The 17,239-nt window shown below is 33.9% G+C and overlaps 1 protein-coding gene across 1 annotated transcript; it reads left to right on the top strand.

Annotated features, from left to right (window-relative positions):
• The first annotated feature begins 4,963 nt into the window (after nt 1-4,963).
• Nucleotides 4,964-15,713, top strand: LOC137390024 (tiggy-winkle hedgehog protein-like). The gene is made up of 3 exons (XM_068076250.1): nt 4,964-5,427; nt 13,136-13,397; nt 14,963-15,713. Exons 1-3 carry the CDS (start codon nt 5,128-5,130, stop codon nt 15,601-15,603), a joined length of 1,203 nt encoding a protein of 400 aa, XP_067932351.1. The 5' UTR covers nt 4,964-5,127; the 3' UTR covers nt 15,604-15,713.
• The last annotated feature ends 1,526 nt before the right edge of the window (nt 15,714-17,239 follow it).

The raw sequence follows: 17,239 nt of genomic DNA, 5'->3' as shown, positions 1-17,239 counted from the left end.
CTATAGACTATTTATAGAACACTTTAATATAGCTATATTATAGACTATTTATAAAACACTTCAATATAACTATACTATAGACTATTTATAGAACACTTTAATATAGCTATATTATAGACTATTTATAGAACAGTTCAATATAGCTATAATGTAGACTATTTATAGAACACTTTACTATAGCTATAATGTAGACTATTTATAGAACACTTTACTATAGCTATACTATAGACTATTTATAGAACATTTCAATATAGTTATTCTATAGACTATTTATAGAACAATTCAATATAGTTATTCTATAGACTATTTATAGAACAATTCAATATAGTTATACTACAGACTATTTATAGAACATTTCAATATACTTATACTATAGACTATTTATAGAACACTTCAATGTAGTTATTCTATGTAGTAAAAACTATATATCTAAGAGAACAGCAGTACTAGTCTATGACCTAGAATTGCACAATTATATGTTAACCAGCTGGAATGCAACCAACCTATCAGTATAACAAATAAACACTTTGTCTGCACTCATATGACAAGACAGTTTTTATACTTACAATTGGTATTGTCTCTGCTCAACAGAGGAGGTCGTTGGTATGACCTCAAGTGCTTAACTAGTAAATAAACAATAAACAGGAGCGCCAAGTCGATAACTCTATAAAATATTTAACTAGCTTCTAAAATATCCAATTGTTTTGTAACACTGACTGCAGCATTATTTGTTGTGCAACGTGCTACGACGCATCATTTTTTGTTTAAAGTCCTAGCATTTGTTTTTGTTTTTGCTGTCTTATTACTTGGTCTATTTAGCCCAAATTAGCCATACATTATTATAACTTTTTAGCAACAGAATATAAGCAATAGTACTTGTCTTGGGTGACCTTATAGCCAACCAGATGATGCTGAATACAAAAACAAAAATGCTTCTTGTTTTTGGAATAAGAATAAAACTTTCAGGGCTCTATTTTATATTTAATAAATACTAGCTTTTTTATTTTGCTCCTACAAGTGTTATGATGATGTGAAAACAGTTGGGACAAGCTAGAATAAATTAAAGCAGAGTTATATAACGTAATATGAATGTAATACAAACAGGAAATGGAGCACGAAAAACGTACGATCGGCTAAGACATAAATTTGTCTCCTTCAAAATATGATTATCGATAGCAGAAACTTCCTAAAACTAAAAACAATGAGTTCTCCAACAAAAAAAGGTTTCAAATGTAATCTAAAAGACATGAAACAGTGTTAGACATAAAACACTCTACAGAAAGGTAAGTCTATTTTACAGAAACGAACATTTTCAGATCATTGACTTTTGCAGAAGATCATTTTTTCTATTGCTGAGAAAGAAATTACCAAGCAAAGTAGCATTTCCTTTTAATATTTCATAGATGTACAGAGGTTTAAACTACATGTTGAAACTTGAGCTAAGAAGGCTGTCACACAGTGTTGAATGTTTATAAATTTTATAGAAGCATTTACAGCATCGCAACTCATTGGTGCTATTTTGCCGTTATCCATTTCTTTTAGCACTATCATTTAAGTACTCATCCTAATTGTCTAAACTGCTTGAAGGGCAATATAAATATTTTTTACTGCAAATAGATCAGATTTGTAAATATTTTGTAAAAATATTATGTTCATTCACCCGTAGTTAAGCTTCATTTATTCTGAGCCTTTGCAAATTTGCAGAAATGCGAAATTGGTACACGGGTCATTTAAGCATTTGCGCCGAAATGGAAAAGTAGCACCCAAAGGGTTAAAAATAATTCTTAAGTTTTTCAATTTTGAGCAATGTTCAATTTGAGATAATTATTTTTTTGTAAAACGTTTAATACATTATTTAACATTGCTGTCAGTACAGTCAGCTCACAAAAGTGACTAAAATTCAGAAATACGAAATACTTATTTCATGTATGTAACATATAGGCTATATATATGTATTTATTTATATACATAATTATATATTAATGTATTATATATATATATCTATTTTAGATATATATAAATCTCAGTGTGTGTCATTTGTTGGTCATTCCTGTATCCAGTTATGGCGATTAAAAACTAGAAATGAAAAATCCGTTTCAAAGAGGATTTGATCTCAGTACCTCCAAGTTTAAAGCAAGCCCAGCAGTCTAAACCACTACACTACAATCATTCAACTCACTGCAGCGATGAAGGATTGTGATTGCATGAATTACATTGGTTAAAATAATCATACTTATTAACTAGCACAGTTTATCGTTACGTAACAATTTATTAAGCTGGATTAAAACATCCCTATTTTTAGTAAATATTTGGACTACTAGCTTACGAGGTAAGTTACTGAAATTCATAGAGTAATTATTTTTTTCCGCTGCAATGCCAGGCATTTGGCTAGAATATACAGTACATGTAGACATGTCTAGTTGAATGCTGCTAATAACATGCAAAACATTTTTAAAAGCAGTCGTCATTTATTCTACGTAAAAGCTTTATGTACTCCAGCATATTCTAGCAAAGTTTTTCAGTACAGTTCTACCTGACATATCCAGTATGAATATCCGTGATAAAGTGTTTGTATAACGAATATATGAGCTTCAGCTAGCCGATAACGCAAATTCGGTTTGCTTCCATCGAGTCATTGTAATTGCAGGCAATTGCTTCAACTAAGGCAAAATTCATTGCATTGATTAGTTGCAAAGAGAATTTTATCAAGGTGAGTTAGTGTTTATAGACATTTTTCAAATTTAAAGCTTGTTTATATTATAGGCTCGCTGAACGCGTCCCTTCATAGCATAAGGGGAACAAAAAGATTAGGCTAATTTCTCAGACCATATGTAATGTCTAAGAGAGGGACACATAAAGTCAAACCAGGGATACTAGGTCCTCCTGCAATGTGTTGTCACTCGTATTCAACTCAATCATAGATATAATAGTCTATTGTATGCTCAGGCACTTGCCTACTAGCCTTGCAATAAACAGAGCCTGTTCAATATATAATTATTTTAAAAATTAAATTTCGATTCCGTAACTGTCATATAAAACATCGGAAAAAGAAAGAAATTCTAGATTTAAAAGTTTTATAATACATTGTGATATTTGTTGTTTACAGGTCTGAAAAATGGTAGTATAATTCTATGACATCACAATTTTTAGCCAATCAGGCTGTAGCTTTGCTAATCTCTAACTTACTATGGTAGCTTGGCAAGACTATGGCATGATTAGCTACGCACGGAATAGGCCTTTTTTTCAGGTATATAAATGGAGAGCAAGTAGCCCATAAAGACAATCTTTGCACTGCTTTCATCTATTTTAAAGCGATGAGGCAAACTCAATATGAATTAGAAGGTTTTGGCAAAATCGATGCAGACGATCTATAGAGATTTTTGATAATCTTTTGTAAGATTTTTGCTTGAGCGTCATCCCTAAAGCCTGGCTCTCATATCAATTGCGAGACTCCGGCGGTAACTTGCGCAGCAAAACGCTTGCGACGCTAGGCTCTGCGGCTTCTGTTCAAATATAAAGCTGCATCGCTAAACATAATCGCATAATCAAATAAAATATTCGCTCGCTACGTCGTTTCGATAATGGTGACCTTCACCTGTACTGTGCATTTCGGGAAGGTTTTGCCTGCGGCTTTTTGCGAAATTTGAACAGCGCTAAACTCTTGCGTTGACTGCTGGCAACTACCGGCGATATTCGGTGGTACCCGGCGTGTAGGCTCACATTTCATGGCAATAGCCTGCGGTGCTGTCGCCGAGGCTTCACGAAATCGGAAAACAATTTCATAACGTATGGAGTAGCAGTAAAAGTTATTTCATAGTAATATAAACTAATTTATTTTATATTATTCCACAATATATCAGTATATGGGAACCAAGCTTAAGCCAACTGCTGTTGTGCTGCCATTAAATGTGATGAATTTGATGAATAATTATCTGATTCATCCCTCTGGAGGTCTGCCTACCCTCCTCAAACCACCAATTGGCAGCAGTTTGCCTTTATGCCCACATACCCCTTGCTGTGACATACTCATTCCCACGCTTTCATCAGCGTGGTAGCTTTTGGCCTAAACTAAGACTAAAGGGCGGCACGACCTTTTGACGCGCCGTTCTGTCCGAGAGTACTTGAACCCTAGGCTATTATTTCGTGACAATGTAGAAAGAAAGTCAGCATAAGAAATTGAACTAAATAACTTTTGATAATTAATAATCAATAATTGCTGCCGGTGACAATGTTGATTCTGGGAAAATGCACATTCCTCGCATAGACATACCAGGGCAGCCCTCTTGGTCTAGGACACGCAAGGCTATTCTTCTATGAGCCGGTCAGTGGTTGAGTTACAGCTGGATAGTGTATGGGTGGTCAGGCAGATGCTTCACATACCTCACAGAGTCCTTTCCGATGACAGGTTATGCAGGTGGATATTGGAAAACAATTAAGAAAACAAAAGGATGAAAGGTGATCAGTTTAGTGAGGCGGCTAATCGTCGAATCATATTGTTGCCTAGATGGTCAGTGAGGCGAAACATAATCGTCCGTAACAAAACGCCCGGTAACCTCTTCTCTGTATTATATATCAATGTTCCATAGAATACACATGAAGTATGGATTAACTATGGATAAGTATGGATTAACGGTCACTATAACCTAAATTCTCATGCTCCAGAAGATTTTTAATATTCATTGACCTTTTCAAAGTATCAATGCAGTGATTAACCGAAAATGGTTTCAAACTATATATTTTTACAGCTGTAATATTGCCTGATACAGAATGTATTTGCACTCTTCCTGGAGGTTTGTTCTTGTTTACTCGCTGTTGGGCTCATCTGCAGGCGGTGAGGCAATCCCATTTTCTATTGTTCATATCAATCAATGTGAGGGCAACCAATACCCCTGCACTCCACAGCTGAGCATATAAAACATGGGTACGCACGGCCTTGCATTCAGAAAGGCCTCGTCTAGCCACGCATATTCACCAGCTCTTGGACCCGCTTCTTATCAGCCAGTGCTTTCGCGTTTAACCAAAATTTCGAGTCTTATCTGCTGGAGGTTGTTTCGAACACTCATCTCTTACTCTGCTAGTCGAACTTTTTTGCTTGCTTTTGAAGAATGCGCTAAGAGATATTGAAAGATGGCGAAGGTTTTAAATTATTTTATTTCATTATTTCTGCAAGTATTTTATGCGTATGCTTGCCTCTCCGGTGGGCGAACATCTCTGCGAGGTCGACCAGGAAGGATGAGCAACCGTGAGCCTCTTATTTACAAACAGTACGTTCCTAATCGCTCTGAAATGTCTATTTCGGCGTCTGGACCCGCCAACGGAAGAATAACAAGAGAAAGCCCCGACTTCTCAAAGCTTGTGGAGAATAATAACCTTGACATCATTTTTAAAGACGAGGAAGGAACCGGTGCAGACAGGATGATGACCAATGTAAGTGTTTAGAGTTCATCTAGTTAGAGATCAATGTAATGGTTCGTTTTATTATAAACGATAATGAAAGGATAGAATAAAGAGATACTTGCATTTCATCGCAACAACAAATTTAAAATTTTGCAGAAACTGAATTTGGCTCAAACGGTGTTGATAAGATGTACGGCATCCACGAAAACAAAAATCACAAAGTTAAGGTCAAGGACTATATGATAGCATGCCTTTAAATATTCCAAGTTAAAACTTATAAAACAAAAAGATAATAGATATGCAACTGTTTTTATATATAGCGGTATTGAAAGCCACAAGGTTCTGTACTAGTCAGTGAGACACCGCTGGGTTCTTATTATGCAAGAGTACTTTGTGGTTTGGTTTGGTGGTTGACAGTCTAGATATCTGTCTACAAATCATAAATCTTCTCTCATATAAGTTTCTTTTGCAAGGGCTAGTTTTATGAGTGCGTATGACGCAGCCCAACAGGTATCAAAACAAGGTAGAACATACTGTAAGGAACAAAGAGATGAGCTTACACAACATTTTATTAGATTTCATCAGAAAATATCAGTATTTTTTCGTCATTTGCGGTTGCTGTTGATGTTTGAGGTGATTAGCTGCAAAAATGTTTATATTAAAATCGACAAAACATGGTCGCTGGTTAAAATAGAGAGACGCTAAAATGACGTCACTAGTTGCCTGGCAGCCTGTCTCTCTCTCATTATTGATATCAGCTATTGTGTTCAAGTTGCAGCGTTACGTAACATTATTTAATCTGAATAACATTTTAAATTTTGCATCAAAATTGGACACTGCTAATTTGTCCACTGACAGCACCTCCAGCACACATAAATACCTCTAAACTGAGAGTTCACTGGGTTCACCACACATAAATAATAACTACTTATTCTTGTGTCATGGACACCTAAAGACTCATAGATTACAATCATACACAACTTAGTATAATATAATATATTTAGTATCACCAACAAATTTTATTTATCCAAAATATTTGAATAGAAAAATATGTTTGTCCACAAATAGTCGCACTTTTACACTAATCTATCATAGAATAAACAGTAGGTACTTATTTTACTGTAAATAGTTCAGTTTGAAACTTTTACAATATTTATTTTTAAAATGTCTTTTTAAACATGTTCTTCAAATAGGGCTTTCTTCTCTATGCACAGTTACTGCATCTCTAGAAGCAAAACAACAGAGTAATTAGTTCTGCTGATGCTGCCGTAATACAGCAGCGCAGGAAGAATGTCTTTCTAAGTTTAGAATGTCTTTCTAAGCATATTCTTTTAATAGTTTTGAAGTGATTGCAAAATTACATATATGGAGTTAGTTTATACTACAGTTGGTTCAGATTAGACTAAGTTATGATGTGTATTTCTATCACTCACTTCACCCCAGACTTACACATTCCACTTACTTACACTTCTACACACTTGAAGTAACAATAAATGCGTATTTCTACTGATTAGCCTTTTATTAATTCAGTACATAATTATTATATTATTATGTAATTTATGCTTTTACAACTATATCCCTTTATATACTGTCTTATAATATTTCATGTAATTGCATCAAGTAGTCATCAGGGATCTCATACAGACTCAGTTCCAGAACACATTAAACTCTTATGTCAGGGTATGACTGTATTTACTATTCATGAAAAACGAAAACATAAGATTGCCTAAGAATTTGGTCCACATTAAAAATTCTAGTCTTAAGCAAGGGAGACAATTACTATTTTTTCTGTAGTTTTAAATATAAACATCTACGTTTGGAAATATTTCGAGATTACGTCGATGTTAACTATTAAACTTAATTATGTGGTCAATTTATTTAGCTTACAAACATTTGTAAAATTAGTTTTAAATATGACATATTTTAGTTTTTTAGAGGCTAAAATAGGTCTTGTTTTGAAACATTACTCTTGGCACAACGGCATGAGCGGTCAAAATAAGGGCTCTGGATATATGATATTTTTAGTTTTAATCAAATATCTGCTTGCTGTTTATATGTATACAAGCTGGCTGGTCTCTAAGGGTTTTTCCTGTCAGGATGTAAACAAGTTAGACAGCACACTAAGCATATGAAATGTTCATCTTACAATTTGCCTCCTAATGGTGTTATTACTTGTATTTCAATGTTCCAACGTGGCGTGTAAACTGTCTGCTATAGTAAATGTGACATTTAAGCACATTCGAAAAATCAATTTTGTCACCACGGCATCTCCGGCATATCTGGTAGTGTTTGTTGTTCCGGCAATATTAGTCTCAGTGTACAGCATCTAGACAAGCTAAATTTTTGTTGTTCGACCAATGGAATCGCCCGAATATGTTAGCAGGAACACAGGCTGGTGTTTATTTCAATGACTATTACACTAAATGTTCCATTTTTTTTAAGCATATTTTTCAATGTTTTCCAATAATATTTTTTTATTTTTAGCAGAACCAAAAGATATTTTTACAATATAAGGTTTAAAATTTTTGGCAACTTTCCAGAATCTCTCTGAACAAATGTCATTTTGTCAAGCCTAGCATTAATGACATCTCTAGCAGGTGCCAAACACACCAGTGCACATGTAGATGGACAACAAGTGCCTTTATGGCAGTTTATGGCAGTGGGTTTAACTATTTCATCTCTATTTCCCACTGTCACAGACTACACCTACCGGTTTCCCCATCCTTAGCAGCTGAAAATCTTCATATTTTCAACACTTTCAGATTGCAGAAGAAAGCATTTCAGAGTTTAATTGTCATAAATTTAAAAAGAATCGATTAGCAAGTTAATTGGGATAAAAAATCACATGTATGGACATTATGTAATGATGTATTTTATTTAGGAAACTAAAGTAAGTGGCAAAAACACAAGAACTAAATGATCTTGTTATAATAAAAACGTAAAATTACAATGATGGCAAGCAGTTGATGATCACTTAATGGGTCCTCTATTTCTGTCTATAATTACCAGTTGCGGTATGTTTGGTGTAATGTGTAAGAGAACACTTTCGAGTCAGCAAGTCAGCAGCTATGCCCTGCTCTATGACAAACAACAAGTTTGTTTCCCAGACCACTAGCATATGTGGAAATTTATTACCATCCACTGGGTATGATGCAACCGCTGACCAGCGAATGACAAGGCTGAAGTTATCTGTAATAGAACATGTTTTGACATTTTCTCCTCCCAAAAGGATTATGTTGATACTAGCTTCTGGTTTGCTATGAGTTTTATATCTGCGATATTTATAGCCCCTTTGTGTTCTCTTTCAAGCCTACCATATAGTTTACAACTATCAAATTAATTATACCATACATGAAGATAAAACTTTGATAATTTTAAGTTGTAAGCAGATGCATATAAATTTAAAACAATTGCTTTGTAGAAAACTATGTGAAACTTAAAATTAAAAAACCAAATTACATGTAGAAAGATTATATATTACTACAGTGAAAATAAGTATCAAGAGGTATTAATAATAGACGTATTTATTGTCATCTTAGGGACTGTGAACAGCATTGAATCCTCAGTAATACGCAGGCTTGAAAGTAAAGTAAATGATAAAAATGTAAAGTTTAACTTACTCGTATTTAGACTAAGTCAAGTTTAAATATATATATACATATATATATATATATAACTTACTCGTATTTAGATTAAGTCAAGTTTAAATATATATATATATATATATATATATAACTTACTCGTATTTAGATTAAGTCAAGTTTAAATATATATATATATATATAAATAACTTACCTTATATATCTTTACTATTCTTAAATTTTATATTTCATTTGTTTTGTCTCTGCCATTTCGCTCACAAACTAGAGTATTTTGAAAAACTTCAAATCTCGTATCTTAACCTTTTCATTGCCAAAGACGCATTCATGCGTTTTCTAGGGTCGACGTAGACGCCAGACGTAGACGCATAGACGTAGACGCATTTTTGTGACTTTCCCAGCAATTGCGTAGTAACCTAATTTTATTGTCCGTTGACATCATAAGCCACGGTCTTTGGGACTTTTATGAAATTGACAGTGTTGTTCGAAGATTTCCCTATAAAATTAGCCTAACGTAACGAAGCGGTTTAAAAATTTTGTTTGAGAATTTTCAACCTAAAAGCGAACATTTTTTATGTAAGTTTTGTTAAGTACCGCATGAGTCAGAAAACAGATAATTACTTATGTTGATGACATTATAACCAATTCAGATTCAGATTTTCATAATTATACAGATAATTAAAGTAGCAACACTGACTCTGATAGTAGTGAAAGTAATAGTTTTTATTAAGAGTAAGGAACATTGAGCTTCATTGCGATCGTAGCTTCACATTCCTTTATCATCGCACAAAGTGTAGATACATTGAATTTTTTGCATAGCATTGTTGGTTAAAATGTTGGCAAAACAAAACATGTAACAAAAATGTTCTAGATAAAATTTGAATTTTAAAAAATATTGTAGGCCTATACATATCATGAACCAATAGCGGCAGTTTTTGGTAAAATGGCTGGCAGTAGGCCGATAGCTAAATTTTTGCATGGACGGCAGTGAAAGGGTTAAAAAGTACTTTCAGCGTATTTATCGTTTGGTATACATAAGTTGAAGAAGATATGATATATGAATATCTATTATAAGATTTTTGATCAATATTTTTGATTTTATCATTTTTCTCTCAGCACATTCACTCAAATTTCAAACTAGATTCAGTACCTTTTCGTATAAAAAACATCTACACGCGGATGGTACCATGATTGTTGAAAATAAAATATAGAAATTGTAAAACATGTACACAAATATTTCTAAAAGAAACATTGCTATGAAGTACTATTAAATAAAAGAACAATTGAATTATATTTCAGTTAAAAAATTTTTATGTATTATTAACGTTTCTAGCATTAGTGTAACCACTAGCCTTGCGTCATTCAGTAAATGTTTAAATTAGCACTTGGTTTAGTCAAATAAAAAAAGAAACACAAGCTTTCCATACTGTTAAGTACACAGTCTAAAGTTACTTTATGATCAAACGTGACATTTTGAAAAGTATCTGTTCACACCTGTGAATGCATCTCCCTCAAGTTGTGACCTATCACGACTTAACCGGATTATAATATTAACCTCTCGATTGTTTTAATGATATCGTCAATCGTTATGTAAACAAATTAAATTAATTTGAAAGTAACAACACTAGAAGGTTGTTTGCTTTTACAGTTTCAAGCATGACCGAAATGAAATGAAATCAGAGTGTGTGTTTATTTACAACGTCAAGTTTCTATCATTGTTAAGCTGTAGATAAGGTGAGACAAAGGACAAGCAATAAAAGATGTTCGCCGAGCTAAATGAATGTTGTCAACATGTACTTGCAGGTACTTGCGTGTCATAAGTACCAGTTGGATGTTCAATAGAGGATTCATTATACGAAGTAACAACAATCTAAGTGTGTATGAGTAGTTGGTTAATTTAGTCTAAAAGTAGAATCAATTAAACATTTTTAGAAACTTTGACATCAGCGCTGTGTAATAACATGAAGCCACATTGTTTGCAGCCTTTTGATTGGTTGATAGCAGGGGTAGAATTTCGTGACGCCTCTACCACAGTTTTGTTAGCTCAGCTACATAACTCTAATTTTACCCATCTGGTTTTTAGTTTCCCAATTAGAAACCATTGATTGGTCAATTATATCTAGCAATAAAACGAACTGCTTTTTCTTTGTCAATTTAATTCACAGCGCTTCACAATTAGATTATTGGCCAATAATTCTTCGATCAAAAATTCTTTGAAGTTATAAAAATATTAATACTTTCTAATAAAATCTATAAAAAAATTATGTGAGTTCATCTTTAAGTATTTCAGATAAAAGTAATATGTTGGCTAAATGCCAACTGAACATCAGACAAACTTGCAGTTCATGGCACAAAATTAATTCAAGAGATTTCGCCTGCCCCTTCACACTGTGTTGTTTCTAAACCTAGCCCAGTAGTGCTGAAATATTAGAATTTCTATAAATAAGAACACTGCATTTATTATATTGTTTTTTTGCCATTAATTAAGCATAACTGACAACCTTTATTAGTAAGGTTATGTCATCATTCTCAGTAAGCTCAACATGTCTAGACACAGCTGATTGATTACTAAGACATTTTTTATGAATATTAATAACTTACCTTTTACTTCAAAGTCAGGTGTTATTGTTAATAATTATCATATTATATTCATAACAACAGGGTGGCCACCCTGACACCCTGACCCCCTGACATTAGGATGGCCAAAGTGTCAGGGTGGCCTAGTAGTAGCATATTTGACTTTCAACCATAAGGTTGGTGGTTTGAGCCCGCTTAATGCCGATCTGACAAAAAGCTCTCAGCAAGAGTTCAACCCCAAATTGCTGGGTCTTTCAAATCTAGACCATAACTTGGAGGTTCCGTGTACCACACAGACATCGTGGGCACGTTAAAGATCTATCTCTGTCCTTCACACATTGGGCAAGTGAAATGGCTATTTGGCTCTGTCAGACTGGATGTGTTGCAAAATGCATCCCTTCAGGTTAATCTGACAGTTCCAGAAATGTTAGATACTGAGAACAGGGTCACCTTTTCTCTACCATACTGCCTGACCCAAACATGCATCACTAAGATGCAAGTCATTGTCGAGAGCGACAGACAGCCAGAAAAAAATAAAATATTTATAACAGCGTGATAAATGGAATGATCATTATTTATATATCTATATGTATACATATATATTATATATTATATATATATATATTTGTATACATTTATATGAAGCGCATATATATTTTTATACTCTTCCACTTATACATTGATTATATACATATACATACAATATACATATAATAGATGTATACTGCTTATATATATGAATATACTAGCCGAATGTCCGGAGTTGCACGGGTATTGAAAAATAGCTTATAAACAGTGGCTGGTAATGTAATTGCTTGTCACTAGCCATTAGCCTGGCACATTGCCAATGACTAATTTGAGTAAGCTAGTATGCGTCTTGCTAAACTTACTAATAAGAGCCGTGAGAGCAAGCTTTAGTGACGCTGTCAGTCCGCAGAGTACAGAATGCTGTGCTATGTGTATGTTAACCAACAATTTGACTCATATAGCCTAATGAATTCATTGCATCTCGCTTATCTTAATTGGTTAGATGATTGCCTGGTGAATGGAAGGTTACAACATCAAATCTGGAATGGAGCAGATCTTTTATTTGTAGATTTTAATAGCTATAGCTAGACTTAGAGATTTATTTATATAAATATGCATACATTTGAAATTGCAAACTGGAATGTTTTCCAAATCATGAAACATACTATCATTTATTTTAAGAATATGTGCATTGATTGGCTGTTAGGCTAGTATACTGGGTGCAAAATATGACTTTCACCTATAAAACTCACATCAGCAGGTGTCAACAACTCTCACTGATTAGCACAAACAAAATGTTGTTCACTCATCATTACGCATCATAGCTGTAGGTTGCCAATATCTGCTGATAGGAGTTGGTCAGGCTAGATGTTATATTTTCCACACAATAAACCAATTAAACAGCCATTCTCAGAAACTGATCAATTTATATTCTGAAATCCATAACTGTATCGACCAGTTTCATCTACTCGTGTTTCCTTCATAAACCGTACCTCTGCTATTTAATATTTATCAAGAGGTGTCTGATCTTGTAGAGGTGCAAGGACAAACTGAACAGCTTGGCTATAATGGTCATGAACCAGTGGCAAGATGTGAGGCTGAGAGTCATCGAGGGATGGGATGAAGAGGGAGCGCACGCTGTCGATTCTCTGCACTACGAAGGTCGCGCTGTCGATATCACGACGAGCGATAAGGATAGAGAAAAGCTGCCACTTCTAGCAAGACTAGCCTATGATGCCGGTTTCGACTTTGTGTTTTATGAGAGCAAACATCACATTCACTGTTCTGTGAGATCAGGTACGCTTATTCATGTACTGCTACCCTGTACTAGCAGTGTACTTTGAAAGCTTTGGCATTATAGTGCAAAGTAATGCATTAATTAATCAGAGTTTAGTAACAAACTATGTAATGCAGTATTTGTTTGAAAGTAGTGCATTACATCTGATGCCGTACTATGCTGCTTACCGCTTAAAAAGGCTTCATCTTGGGGCTAAAAAATTTCTAATAAAATATTGACACAATAAATATCTTGGAGTTGTCCTCCTTTATATCAGCCAAAAATTAGGTTCAATTATATGGTATATGTAGCATATATTTAATGCTTTAATTTATAATCATTAATTTAATAATTAGTTTAGTCATTAAGTTTTACTGTGAGTAGCATTTGCTACTCATGAAAATGGCCTTCTAATATTATGAAGATGTTTATCTGTAGGAGTTGTCCTTCCTGCCTTAAACAACTGTACCTAGCTTTTGATCTCTTTTAATAGACAAGATTATTGGATAACTTGCATTTAAAATTTTAATAATTCTAGTATGTTTGGCAGTCTCGTGCACTGTGAGAGATCGTCATGAGTAATCAGTATGATTATCTCATGAAGTGGTAAGGTGACCGACAGGTGTAGTAGTAACACTCTTGCCTATGAATCTGACAGCCTGGGTTTGATTCTCCTGTGAAGCAATCTTTTTTCTAACATTCTAACCATGGCTTTGGACAAACAGTCAAATACAGCTCTTATTATAGTAAAGATTATTATTATGTTAACATTTATATTATTTTTACTTATGCAATTTTTGATTGTTTTCAACCAGTTGTATCAAAACCAATAGTTACCTTTCTGATGCTGTGCCACATCATCCAAGAACCACAATAAAACTAATTAGAAATGATAAGTCAAAACTCTATGCTTGTATTAATTAAGACAAATTGCTATGTTTTTAAAATACCTTGTTTTCCATTTCCTAACAACTTTTGCCTATTGCAACAATTTTGTTATATACCAGATCTAACTGAATCGATTAGGACAAATTTCAGTTCCTTGATTTACTCATGATATACCATACGGTATTTAGTTTGTAAACTGAAGGAAGCATTTAGCCGTTTTCTCAACTTCCCTTTTCACTTTGTTTAAAATCATTTTAAAATTGAAATAAAACATTTGGACGATAGATGGATAGATATACGTTTTATTACCATGGGTCAATGCCCTTCAAAGCCATTTGATCCATTAAACAAAAAAGTTATTATGATGATTTTGTAATTTAGCTTGGCAGTCTTAACTAATAGTAACATTCAAGAGAGTTTTATTATTTGATTTAACTAAATTTGGAAAAGAAACTATTTTGGCAATTGTTACAACTTTTAAATCTTCAAGATTCACCCTGTAGATTAGCTTAACTATTCTTGTGCAATGCGCTTGATGACTCTTCTTGTGAGCCAAGCAAATCAGCTTTGTCAAAACGTGTGACAATCAAAACAAGTGCTCCGGTAACATGTACTTTACACACCATCGTTTTATCAACTATTTAGTACTCATTTGGTTTTAAACAATACTTGCTCTGACATTCAGCATATGTTATAGATGATGATGAGTATAACTCTATGGGCTCAGGCTTCGACAGCGGATGCTTCGCCTCTGGAACTCGGGTCGCTATGGCTGATGGTACAACAAAGCTCATAGAAGACCTTGCTATAAATGATCAAGTTTTGGTGGCATCACCCGAATCAGGAGAGATAACTACCGATACAGTGTTCATGTTTTTAGACAGAGCACCATCTTCTGTTCAAGAGTTCACAGAACTAAGTTATAATCACGAAAAATTGACTTTAACCAATCACCATTTGGTTTACGCGTCCAATCGGAATGACAGTTCCTTCCTAGCCTCAGCTCCAACGTATGCCAAGGACATTACTGAAGGAAGTTACGTATTTGTCAATGTTAAGAATTCTTTGATTTTGCAACAAGTTTTGCTTAAGAAACAAGTCGCTGTCAAAGGGTTTTATGCACCAGTAACTCTCTCGGGCAACATTGTTGTAAATGGAGTTGTCTCCTCTTGTTATGCTTCTATTAATAATCACTGGTTGGCACATACTGCGTTAGCTCCACTTAGGTTTCTCTATAAGCACTTTAATGTAACAGGTTTTAGTGCTAAGATGCCACAAGCAGGTGTTCACTGGTACGCAAAGGTTTTGATTTATGTATTTCCCTTCCTCCTCTCATAAGATGTGCTTCTGTATACCATGTTTGGTGACATCTCCATTTGGTATTTTATGGTGCTCGACATGCGTGTAGCTGCCTGAGCAATGGTTTTAATATAAGTGTGATTGTCGGTTTTGTATGTTCTTTTTGTCATATATAAAAATAAAATGTTATGGCATTTCGTCACAAATGGTTGATATCATATTTAAAAAGGCGATTAAAAGTCTGGCTATATTCTTTTTTTAAATGTGTTTTTAGTTATCACAAAGTATTAAAATAAAAAAATTGCAATGATAATAATAGTAATAACAATAGTAATAATAATCATAATAGCAGTAAAAATAGTATTAATAATTATACTAATAATAATAATAATAACAATAATGATACCCTTAACGGTAACGATGATGCTAATAATAATAGTAATAAAATTATGAACAATAGAAAACTAAAACAATAAAGCAAAACATAAAAGCCAAAAGAAAACAAAATTATTTAATAAAAACAGAAAACAAAACGTTAGGCGGCAAAAAAATGGAGATGATCTTTCCTAGCAACTGAAAAAATGGCTACTTGTAAATAGATGTGAAATGGTTTGACAAGAACTCCAATTTTTTGTAAAATGCAGCAATAAAAAAGGTAAAATAATACAATTTTATCTGCACCTAGAAGAGTAATCTTATAAGCTGATCAACTCATAGACAGTGGCAGTGTAGACAGGCACACAGGTATACAAATCATAAAACTTTCTTGGGTAGTTTTATTACTGCTACTTGGGAGGTTGACATCCGATTTTAGATAGAGCCACCATTGGCTGTTTAATGTAGCATTCCTCAAAACAGGGTTGTCTGCACCATCAAACAAGAGAAATGGAGCTGTACATTTTGTGCTTTGCCACACAATAAACTGAGCTTCTTCAGCATGAACTTTGTAGATTTCTCTTCATCCCTCACAGCTGCCTTTAGCCATGCAAAAGACTTAAATCCTATTAAAGGTTGATTTGCAACAAAATTCACATTACAGTTATTTGGTATCAAAAGATTCACCATGTCTTACTCTGTTGTGTTGTAAGTGCCAAATATGTAAAAACGTGATTACAAGCTCTTAAAAGCTCAAAAGCGAAAAGCCGCCATAGATTGGAATCTCTTTATTTCGATGACGTAACCACGAAATTTGGTTATCGTCTTGTCACGTATGTTCTCACGTGAATTGAAAGGCCAATACAAAGCTCGATATAAAACTTATCGTAGTAATAGTTTATGACAAACACTTCGGGTTTTACTGAAGACCCCGTATCAAATATAGATGCTACCTACTTTACAGTTTTGTTTCGGCCTGGTCAAATCGGCAAGTTGTAATCTGATCATGTGACCCAATACTTCGCAAATAATTTCTGCAGCACTTTTCGATTATCACAAGTGACCAACAGACTCATCATGATTATCAGACAATGATATGTACTCTTTCAAGATAAGGCTAAAAAATTAAATGAATTTTTACGGTAAATTATAGGATATCACTGCTAAAAGTGACAGCATTACGATGACGATAAAACAGACGCGTAAAAACAATAGACATAGTTTTATTGAATGCGTGAAGTATATTTGTGAAAATATTTCGACAAATAAGGTTGCAAGAAAGTGTACACAGAAACCACCT

This window comes from Watersipora subatra, chromosome 3 (assembly GCF_963576615.1).
Source record: "Watersipora subatra chromosome 3, tzWatSuba1.1, whole genome shotgun sequence".
NCBI lineage: Eukaryota > Metazoa > Bryozoa > Gymnolaemata > Cheilostomatida > Watersiporidae > Watersipora > Watersipora subatra.
The sequence above is the reverse complement of the archived record's forward strand: the minus strand, read 5'-3'. Positions and strand labels throughout refer to the sequence as shown.

Bases quoted from the DNA above. Each gene is read 5' to 3' on its own strand.
- LOC137390024 (XM_068076250.1), top strand. From the start codon at position 5,128: ATGGCGAAGGTTTTAAATTATTTTATTTCATTATTTCTGCAAGTATTT. The intron at 5,428-13,135 runs GTAAGTGTTTAG...CTGATCTTGTAG, and splicing joins CAGACAGGATGATGACCAAT to AGGTGCAAGGACAAACTGAA. The intron at 13,398-14,962 runs GTACGCTTATTC...CATATGTTATAG, and splicing joins TCACTGTTCTGTGAGATCAG to ATGATGATGAGTATAACTCT.